This window comes from Dermacentor albipictus, chromosome 1 (assembly GCF_038994185.2).
Source record: "Dermacentor albipictus isolate Rhodes 1998 colony chromosome 1, USDA_Dalb.pri_finalv2, whole genome shotgun sequence".
NCBI lineage: Eukaryota > Metazoa > Arthropoda > Arachnida > Ixodida > Ixodidae > Dermacentor > Dermacentor albipictus.
The window spans coordinates 81,348,454-81,359,341 of NC_091821.1; the positions used below are offsets into that span (position 1 = coordinate 81,348,454).

The 10,888-nt window shown below is 44.6% G+C and overlaps 2 protein-coding genes across 4 annotated transcripts in view; one reads left to right on the forward strand and one right to left on the reverse strand.

Annotated features, from left to right (window-relative positions):
- The window catches only part of LOC135907439 (uncharacterized), a 32,748-nt gene extending 24,454 nt beyond the window's left edge, over positions 1-8,294 (reverse strand). The window contains exons 1-2 of one of the 3 annotated variants that reach the window (XM_065439121.1): positions 8,172-8,294; positions 3,727-4,005 (exon numbers count right to left, since the gene is read on the reverse strand). In XM_065439121.1, the coding sequence (XP_065295193.1) occupies positions 3,727-4,005; positions 8,172-8,225 (333 nt within the window). In that variant the 5' untranslated portion in view covers positions 8,226-8,294. Of the gene's footprint in view, positions 1-3,726; positions 4,006-7,694; positions 7,989-8,156 lie in introns of those variants that run through there. The other 2 variants (XM_065439120.1, XM_065439119.1) reach the window with 2 other exon arrangements.
- mRpL3 (mitochondrial ribosomal protein L3) lies at positions 8,237-9,491 on the forward strand. Its single transcript, XM_065439118.1, has one exon. It carries the CDS (start codon positions 8,237-8,239, stop codon positions 9,413-9,415), a length of 1,179 nt encoding a protein of 392 aa, XP_065295190.1. The 3' UTR covers positions 9,416-9,491.
- The last annotated feature ends 1,397 nt before the right edge of the window (positions 9,492-10,888 follow it).

Sequence of the window (10,888 nt, forward strand, 5' to 3'; positions counted from 1 at the left end):
AAGACAGCTTTGTCTTCAAGCCCAGTCATACAAATGTTTAACCCAGACCTTGATGTAATTGTAACGACAGATGCTTCTGATAAGGGACTGGGAGCCGTTCTTCAGCAACGCGATGGTGACAGCGTACACACGGTGGCCTTCGCATCGCGTACTCCGCTGGGGAACGCGAGGCCCTTGCTTGTCTCTTCGCGTGCGAGCACTGGCACGTCTACTTGTGGGGTAGAAAATTTTTGTTGCGTAAGGACCACCAGGCACTGGTGACATTACTTTCAGCTGCCGGTACAGGACCCAACTTGACAGGTCAGCTCGACTTTTGTATTATAACTTCGACATAGAGTACCAAAAGGGATCGCAAAATGTCGTGGCCGATGCACTTTCACGCCTACCTCTTGACTGTGATTCGCTTCAGACGATGCAGGAAGAAATTGTGTCCGTTGTATCAGAGTGCCTAACAAAGGAACGGCTGCAGGTGGCCACTGCTGCAGACAGCACATTGCAACAGGTTGTTCTACACGTGGTACATGGTTGGGCGCTTAGAAAAGCTTTGCCAGCAGAAATAATGCCGTACTTTAACGTGCGGGAAGAGCTTTCTTTCGTTGATGGCCTTTTGATGCGCGGCGAGCAGGTAGTTGTTCCGAGTGAATTAACCTCGCTCCTTGTTGGTTTTGTGCACGAAGGTCACCCAGGAATTGTGAGGACGAAGCAGAGACTATGTGATCTTTACTGGTGGCCGCGTTTGAATAAACAGGTAGAAGAAGCAATCCATTTTTGTCATATCTGCTAGGCCGCGGACAAGTCCACTAAACCGTCGTTTGCACTGCTGCAGCCGGTGATGTTTACAGCGCTACCATGGCAGAAGTTAGCAATGGATATAGTGGGACCGATTGACTGGGCCCCTTCAAACTGTAGGTACATGATGCCGCTGATCGATTATCATTCCAAGTGGCCTGAGGCTGCCTTTTCATCTACAGTGACGTCACAGAGTGTGGTCGATTTTTTGCAGACTGTGTTCAGCCGAGAAGGCTATCCGGAAGAAATTGTCACAGATAATGGGCCTCAGTTTAGATCGCAAATGTTTGAAACATTCTTGAGAGAGAGGGGTATTGCGCATCGTTGTTCTTCTCTGTACTATCCACAAGGAAACGGCGCGATTGAACGCTTTAATCGCGTGCTGAATGATTTCATGCAGGTTGCCTGATTGGAACAACGGCCCCTCCAGGCTGCTGTGGTTGACTATCTCGGCATATATAGGTCGACGCCGCATGCGACAACAGGTGTGTCGCCAGCTAAGTTGCTTCACGGGCGCCAGCCAAGGACAAGACTCAATACAGTGGGTTTGCCAACAAGAGAGGGTGTCCGTGCCGGTTCGAATAAAAATGTTCCTGCTAGGGTTAAGGCGAAGCAGACGTATGCAAAACAGTATACGGACAGGAGGCGAGGTGCAAAAAGACCAGCCTTTAGTGTAGGGGACTTCGTTCGTGTACGCAAGCCAGCAGGCGGTGGGAAAGCGTCGGTAAACTACATGGGACCTTTCAAGATTGTCGGCAGAAAAGGCAAAAATAGCTTTTTGATGAGCGACGGTCGTTGCTGGAACGCGTCTAAACTAGTATGGGTTCCGTGCAACCAACCGCAGACAACAGAACAATGGGCATGGGAATTGCCTCGTCCTGACTACTCGGGTACCGCTGGGGCTGGAAGCCGCACAGAGTGCGCAGACGCTGAACAACGTGAAATGTTGCGATCACCGGAAACAAGGGCTGAAGCTAATGAAGAATTGGTCGCTCCTTTAGAGGATTCGGTGGAGCAACCTTTGCGTCGCAGCACTAGGGTACGCCAACCTGTCGAAAGATTTGGGTTTTCTTTACCTGAACAATAAGTGTTTAGTTCGAGTTATTTTGGTTGTTGCAAATTACTGTGTTGTATTTTCAAGCGTGAGGCGATGTTGTATCCTTCTTTATTGTTTCAGTTTCGTTTCTTTCAGTGTACATATCGTCATCGTCATTCAATATGATTTCCTATATAAGTGGCTTTACTGTGACGAATAAAGGGAGTTGCATACTGCGCTTGCGTGGTCCAGTGTCATGCGTCTGGTCTGAGCCAGACACCACACGGACGAGTCATGCATTCGCAAATGGAGACTGTTTTTGTTAAGATGCGAGCATTTCACTAAATTTTCACTAAAGAACTTTATAATTAGAAAAATATAAGGGGACATTGCAATTGTGGAATTGAAGTCAGCCAGTAGTTCAAGCAAAACCTTTATCGAAAAACTTTGGGCCTAACACCTGTTTCGAGAAATACGAACTCAAAGTGTACTGTGAAATGCATTGCATTTTACTTGTTTTTCAGTACTTATTTCTTGAAACTGGTGCTGATTTCCAGCAAAAAGGTAATTATGAGTAGTAGCGGACTTCAATTTCGCAATTTACATGACCCCTAAATCATTAATTAAAATAAACAGTTGCAGATTGCTAATTAATAATCATGTTGGCAATGATTATACAAATTCTGATGCCCACTGGTGCAACAAAGCTTGATCAATAAATATTGTTTTGTATATTATGCTGGAGGAAAATGTGTTACATCAAATGACCCCCCCCCCCCCCGTACCTCTCTGCTCAAAAGTTGTGTGACAATTAGCAGACTTGAATGCTTTTAACTAATGGTGCCGCCACTCTTCAAGGCACGGGTCCTGTAATGGTGTGATTACCTCTTTCTAGGTCATTGTAAGATGGCCATTTCTGGGTTTTCTTAGTAAATATGCTTTTATCATTGCAGGAAGTTCATTAGGCTAAACTGAAGAAAATGAAAAACGGATTATGTTTATCATGCCAATGATTCCACTATCAAGCAACACTTTTCTTTTTAGAAAAGCAAACAAAGCTTTTCAACAAAATTTTCTGCAAAAAGAAATGTTGCACACTGCATTGCTCATAATAAAACCGGGACAGAATTATTCCTTTGTTATACAGGTCACTTCAATGTAGAGGCGTCACTGTAGAGGTGCTTGGACTGTAACAAGCACTTTGGTAGATCTCACAATCTCCTCTAGAGCCACTCCTTTCCACAACCCATCCTCATCATTAGATATTGTTCTATCTAAAATATGCACCCAGGCATAATTATTGCTGCCATTACACATACTTTATGGCCTTCTTTATCTGCAAGACAACAAAAAAATGCTGAATATTGATTAAGTGCTTCACACCACTCAAGAATAAGATGACAAGATCCACTAAGCTGAAAAATTTGCGGCGGTAATGGCACATATTCACGTGCCACAAATGTTGATGTGCTGCTAGTAACAAACAAAAACATGCATAAAATCTTAAAGAATGATACAACAGATCCATCTAGTATTGAAAACTACACTCACCGGTTCTCACACAGAGGGTTCTAAACACCACAGTTGTAAACAATGACCATTTATGCAACTGTTTTAAATATTGCTGCCTCATGGAGAAGCAAAAACAAAGAATGAAAACAACTTTACAGTACCTCTGCTATCTACGTAGCTACGACAATCATAGCACCTGGAACGAAGTGAATTGGGCAAACTAAGCTACAAGACTCCTAGGCTGCATACAAAATTTTCACTTTACAGCACTTTGCCGCCCATCATGTCACCTTTAGAATGAGTAAAACCAAAACCTCTAAGAAAGTGATAAGGCAAACTGCATGAGTGTGTTGACTCACATATACAAGGGACAAAAGCTGTAATCTCACCTTGTATGGGTAGGCATCTAAATATCCTGACAAGACCGTCGTATGCACTCTGCAAACTACGCCTGAAGATTTTGTCGCATCGTCCCCACTTCGGAGTTCAAAAAATGTGAAAGGGGCCTGTTCCTCCCGGTTGACAAGTTCTGGAGCAATGACATCGTTTGTGACGACCTCAGGCAGTGAATGTGCAGCAGGGAGGCACATACTGGAACTGCGGCATGTGCTCTGGAGGGAAGTGCCTCCCAGGACTTGAGGCAACACAGCAGCATGCTTTGCAATGACCTGTCCGGGAAAGATGCAGGACAGAAGGAAACCTCAGTAGCTATATCAATTTAGCTCCATTACATTTATGAAAAGTGGTGCAGCTCAGCACAGAAAAATATGCAGTCTTTTGTTGCAGTATTATCTCATACGTACAACATTTCAACCTGCAGAAAGTATTTGTGGAAAAGCTAATGTATAAATATGAAATCAACATTTCTTCCCTCTCTGTTCACTTAAAAATAATGCTTTATTCTGTAAGGCCTATGTAAACACTACACTGAAATGTATAAGAACCAGCCCCAGAGCAGCCATATGTTGGCCAACACTGCAATATGCCACAGAACATAGTTTGCCCAGTGCTCTGGGAATTATATTTCTGCTAACTTTTGCTGCTATTAAGTAATTCAGTAGCCAATTCTACCTGAATTCTCAGCTCTCCTGTACTTGGTGGTTTGGATGCGCCAACTGTGTAGCCATTGTGCTGGCTTTTTGTAGCAGACAAATGCCATTGCATGTGTTGATTAGTGGTCTCCCACTTTTTATAGAATGCCGTGCAGGCACAGACCGGCAGCATTGAAAAAATGCTATTGTTCATTGAAAGTAACAAGTTACAAGGACCATCCATGAAGTAAGTTCCGATTGTTCTTAAATGAGGCATAAAGAGCACAACGAAGCAGTGTTTACATTATCCAATAGGTGATACACAGTCTATATTTAGGGACGGAAACCATTCTTTTGAAGGAATTCTTTGAAAGACAGTACCGTTTTGTGTGCAGTGTCACGCTAATGTGCCACTAGCAAGTAAAACCTGGATATTGCAAATTGTTGCCCTGCTTAGAAACAGTTTTCGAGAGACAGGAAAGATGGTGGTAGTTGTCAGAGTGACATGCACTAGTTTGGCACTTTAGGAGCAGTCTTCTTTTACGTAAAATGGCTGCCTCGGTACAGTTTCCCGACAAATGCAAATTTCCTAGCATGATCTGGCCAGCCAGCCATCCATCATCACAGCAGGTCCTATGGAAAGTGTGCGGTAAGCAATTGAAAAAAATATATATATTAAATAAATAAAAATTTACGCTTGACAATTCATTTTTCTCCCCGTTTCCAGATATTAGCCACCCACTGCCACCCAAGATTGTCGCAATTTTTGGTAGAGCAACTTTTTCTCAGCAAGGATGCAGCACAGGCAGAGTTGACATCCTAGGAGGTTTCAGTCACTGGCAGCAGTTTAGTATGGCACATTCCTTCAAAAGGATGGTTCACGTCTAAAAAAACAGCCAATGCATCATTCTAACTAACAATATTATAAAAACGCTTTTTATTATGCTTAGGCCTATTTAAAAATCAACTGGAATTTACTTTCGGGACAGCCATCGTACACATATTAGGTTGTTTTTTCTTTGAACTCTCAAAAAGTGGCAGATGGTGCCTCCCTGCACGTGTCAAATGGAACACTCTGAAGCATGACGGTAATAGCAGTTTGTCAAGTCTGCATTAGATGCAGATTGCGCCGTTTTCCGGCACAAAATTTACTTTCACCTTACTTGAAGCAGATGGTAAACACATTTTTGCAAGCAAAATACCAAATGCAACGTTTTTGGAATAGTGCGACCTGTCAGGCTTCCATCTTCCTTGAGCAAAAACTTTATTTTAAACTTTGCACCATACATTAGCTAAATAAACATTTCTTGAAGAATTCATTCCCTTTAAGGATGATAAGTACACACAAGGACAAAAGGGAAATGCTGAACTGAGCTTGGTTATCATGCGTAATGCTGCGGGAAAATTCAGACACTGTACAGCTGTGGTGTAGCCAGAAAGTTCTGTTTGGTGGGAGCTGTTCGAAGTGGGGGGGGGGGGGGGGGCAAAAAAAGAAAAGACAACAAAATTGAATGACAACACATCCTTGCACTGCAAAAATGTGTTTTGGTTAGGGAATATGGAAAGAAAGCAATGCAAAGGAAGGAATGTGCGTTGGGTACAAGGAAGTGTCTTTTATGGACACCTGATGCCGTGACCGAAGGAGCGACTGAATAAAAAGAAAATACAAGGCTTGGACCACAGAGAATCATGTGCATACTACCCGGCATCGTACACTGGCAAGACAGGAAAAAAAGAGGCTTGGTATAGGTCTCACCAGATGTGGCGACCTCAACCGTGCCTTGAATGAGTGGATAATGGAAAAAAACTTAGTGAGGAGGCAAGTGAGGAGGGAGAGTGTAGAGAGTTGGACAGGGCCGCAGGACCATGCTTATGTCCAGGCCAGCACGCTGCAGGTGCAGTGTGTGGGCCAGCCATGAGGAGGTCTCTGGCTGGGAGCAGCAACATGTTTCCAAACAGTTTATGCAGCATAATAGGGTCAGCAACCATTTGTTTGTTTGCACAGCCTGATGGGGGAGGGGGGGGGGTGCGGAGGCTGAAAACCCATTGCAACAACTGACCAACAGGAGACTTGATAAAATGGCAGCTCAGACTGACATAACCCTCACGGTACTTTGCCATGGCACCTCATGGTATTCAGGAAATGCTGATAAAATTGCTAAGGGGTGAAAGTTAAATCCTGATAATAAATTCAATATAGCTCCCCAATCGTCACATATTTATTCTGGGCCCTCAGTCTCAATTATCAAGTTATGAACTCAAAAATCCCACATTTAAATGCAAACTGCTCAATACATTTTTTTTAATGTGTGATATTTTGTGATTTGCACACTGAAAACTGAAGATTGTCTGTTCCCATAACCTTGGCTACACATTCCACCAAGACAACTTGTTTCTCAAGCTGATTTGACCAGCAACTCAAGAGAGCTAAAGCGTAATCCATAACGACTACTACTGAGCAAAGGTAGGCACAAATAACCTCCCAAGGGTGGACCTCACCTCCAAATGAGATTGGATGACCTCATTTAACTTCATCCCATGAAATTGAGATGCTGCTTTCAGATCTCACCTCGACTTTCAGTCACTGACAGTGACCTCCTCCGAACTTCATTATTCTGGTGTTTCGTGTTAGCAGCAATGAAAGTGAAAAAATAGGTTTAACGTTTAACTGAACCTACAATTTAAACTAACACCTTCACAATTTCCAGTATATAAAGCAGCCTTTCAAAAATTGATCAACAATTGACCTTAGAATGTTACTGATGCATTTGGCCCTTACGTTGAAAGTTTGTGCTTACGTTTCTTCTACTGTGTGCGAGTGTTATTTATTTACCTTATATAAGCGGGGAGGACGTTAAGTGGGGGAGGGAAGGAATCAAGGAGCATAGCGTCTGAATAGACTTCGAGCGTGGCAAGCAGTACAAATGAGAGAACGAAACCTCGCGCCCCGTTTCTGCCACACCACAGTGTTCATAACTATGGGTAATGCATGAAATTGTCATTTTCGTCTGTTGCAATGTTCAAGCTACGGTAACTTGGGAATCATCGCTCACAATGAATTTGCCAGCAGCCAACCAATAATTAATATAAGTACCCTCGATGAGTCCGTTAAAGGTAACACACTATTTAAAGAACGCGGCATTATGTACAAGAGTTCCCAAGCGGCAAGTGACTTGTTTTCCGCACGTCGAATGAATCGCACGCTACGTAGGAGACGGTGTCAACTAGCTAGCATGCACAGGCAAGCTCACGCGATAGCAGAGGCGACAGATTTGAAACTGCGCAAGAGGATAAAAAAAGAAGCACAACAAAAGGGCAAGAATCACCTTCGTGCCTTGGCTAGAGGTTAGGGTTACATAGCAATTGCATGGCGTTGTAGCAGTCAGGGTCAGAAGACCGGTATGGGACCTGATGTTGCTAGTCTTCACAGTCCCCAACGCACTGTTTAAAGAACCCTTGAGTGCTCGGAAACACACGGCCATATCACGCAGGAGAGCGCCAGTGAGCAAAAGACTGAAAAGCAGTGACGAAAACCTTTAAATATGCACAGAAAGTATACACATGCCCGACGACTAAAGGCAGCAGGAAATTCGCTACTGCTGCTGCCGGTCAATGTTGGCTGGTTGTCCCGAAAATTGGCTAAAGCTGTAAAAATATTGTAAATCCCACTGCAAAACGCAAATATTAACTCTTATAGCAATTATAATAACACATTATTAAACAAATAAAAGTTCTAGCATCAGTAATTCTTGCAAAATGTCTTAGTGAAGTACTACGTTTTGCACTACCTGCATAGAATCTACCTGCTTGGCGGCGCCGGCTGCATCCGGGTTTCGCCCGAGGACCCATGCACCCATGTGCGCCGGCAATGGCGTGGTATGTTGCTGCGCTCTCTCAAATTAGGTTGTTTTCTGGGTTCTCCGCCAGTAATGTTTTATCGTCACAGACATTTGCGCCGTGCGTGGCCATCGCATGCAACATCCAATGCCGCCATAAAACGTCTACTACTGTCAAGAGGCGAAAAACGTACCCTTTCCACTGGTGGGCACCGCGCAGGAGAAAAGTGAGGGACCAGGACCACATCCTGCCTGAGAACTACACGTTTCTCCAAGAGGTCGCACAGAAGAAATACCTGCAGCCAGGCGAAAGTCCGCTTAGGGAAGAACCATGGCCTGTGGCGACTTGGACGCCGGAGTCACGCAGGACCGGAGTGATCGGTCGCAAGATAGGCATCTACCCCATGTGGACAAACACGGGCAAGCGGATAATGACCACGTTAATACAGGTCTTGGACAACCATGTAATTGACTACTTGCCTCCAGAGCAATACGCGAAGACGCGGTTTGGTTTCCGGGCGCAGGGCCTCGGCTGCTTGATAGTGGGTGCTGGCAGTATTGATCCCATGAACTTCAAGGCACCTTACCTGAAGCTCTTTGAAAAGTCTGGCGTAATGCCCAAAAAGAAGCTTACGCGGTTCTTGATCACTCCGGATGCGGCCCTTCCGCCTGGGACACCGCTGACGGCGGCCCATTTTCGGGCGGGCGACTACGTTAATGTGTACGGCAAGACGCGGGGCCACGGTTTCCAAGGTGTGATGAAGCGATGGGGTATGAAAGGCGGCCCGGCCACGCATGGCACGACCAAGTCACACCGGCGATTAGGAGCCATCGGCGGGCCCCGTGGCATCATCCAGAAAGGGAAGCGGATGCCGGGACACATGGGCCAGGAGAGGCGACTGCTCGCTGGTCTCCGTATCTGGCGCATTAACACACAGCACAACGTACTTTTTGTGCACGGTCCTGCGGTGCCAGGCCATACGCTGGCGCTCGTGAATATCTACGACTCGAAGCATGGCAAAAAGGGTCATTCAGCCGATGACCCGCCTCCATTCCCTACGTACTTTCCTGATGCCGCGCAGCCTTTGCCAGAGGAAATGTACGACAAAGAGCTGCACCCATTTGAAGCACCGTCAGTCACATTTGAGGATGATGAAGTGCAAGTTAAAAAGAAAGCCAAGGTCAAGGCCAAAACCAAGGGTCGAAAGTAGTCATGTGCTGTCTAACTGGCACTGCAACATGAGCACGGAACTTATTTCATTGTAGAATAAACCAATGTTCACATTATCTGAGTCAGAGTCAGCTACTCCTTTATGGAGCAATACATATGCAGACACATTATGTATACACAGTAGATATTCGAACCTTGTCTTATGCAGTATCTGCGTAAGTGTGGAGGTATTTTAAAGACAGCAGTTCTAGAATCCTGTTATAGCAACTCAGTCAGGCTCAAATCCCAGTGCCTGCATTTCACTGAGTGCAAAATGCAAGAATGCCTGTGTGCCATGCATTGAGTGCACGTTAACGATCCACAGGTGGTCAAAATTTCCGGAGTCCTCCACTATGTCATGTCTAGTAATCATATTGTGGTTTTGGCACGTTAATTGGGTAATTGTTTTTTTTTAGCAACTCTTTATGCTCCAACCCGCCGTGGTTGCTCAGCGGCTATGGTGTTGGGCTGCTGAGCACGAGGTCACGGGATCAAATCCCGGCCACGGCAGCCGCATTTTGATAGGGGTGAAATGCGAAAACACCCGTGTACTTAGATTTAGGTGCATGTTAAAGAACCCCAGGTGGTCGAAATTTCCGGAGTCCTCCACTACGGCATGCCTCATAATCAGAAAGTGGTTTTGGCACATAAAACCCCATAATTTAATTTTAAACTTTTTTCTTTATGCTCCACTACATTAAATGTAAGCAATGGTGCCACTTGAACTTTTGGTGTCAAAACAACTCGGTGAAGTGATTGGATTAATTGAGTTAAAATCCCAAAGCAACACATTGGCTGTGAGCAATGTTGCAGTGAAGGGCTTCAGTTTAATTTTGACCACCTAAGGCTTTTTAGTGTGCTCCGAAAGCTCATGGGCTTGAGCACTTTTGAATTCTGTCTCCGAAATCAGGCTGGAGCTGCTGCTGGAGATTGAAGCAGCAACCACATGCTCATCTGTAGAGGGCCTTAGCCACTGAACTACCAAGCTGAAATAATCAGTGTAGGAAAAAGTCAAACCAGGTATACCTATCTTCCTAAATGAAAGCAACCATTGTTATGCAATTACAGTCCCAAAAAAGGCGCAGTTTCGCCAGAGGCATCGATTGGGATAGCAAATTAGTATACAGCTATATGAAGTAAGGATAGTAGTTTTATTTGCCGTATAAACTTGGAAACATTCGCTTACTAACTGAAGTAAGCATGGTGTCGGTGTGCACAAGCAAACATGAACACATCGCACTTGATGAGCATGGATCGGGATCGCAGTCAAAGCACTGGCCTCTGAATGTGTGATCTTGGATTGACATTTACATCAGGGGACTTTATTATTGCTTCTGTCTTTATGTTGTTTATTGATAGGTTAAACTTTTCTTTCAGTTTGGAAGCAGACATGTTCACATAAGTTTTCAAAGTGGCACTGCTTGTAAAAAAGCTCCCAATATGTTAGCTTGGTCATGTATATTTGTTATGTATG

What these genes read in the sequence shown, in the direction of transcription:
- mRpL3 (XM_065439118.1), top strand. Translation starts at nt 8,237, where the DNA reads ATGGCGTGGTATGTTGCTGCGCTCTCTCAAATTAGGTTGTTTTCTGGG.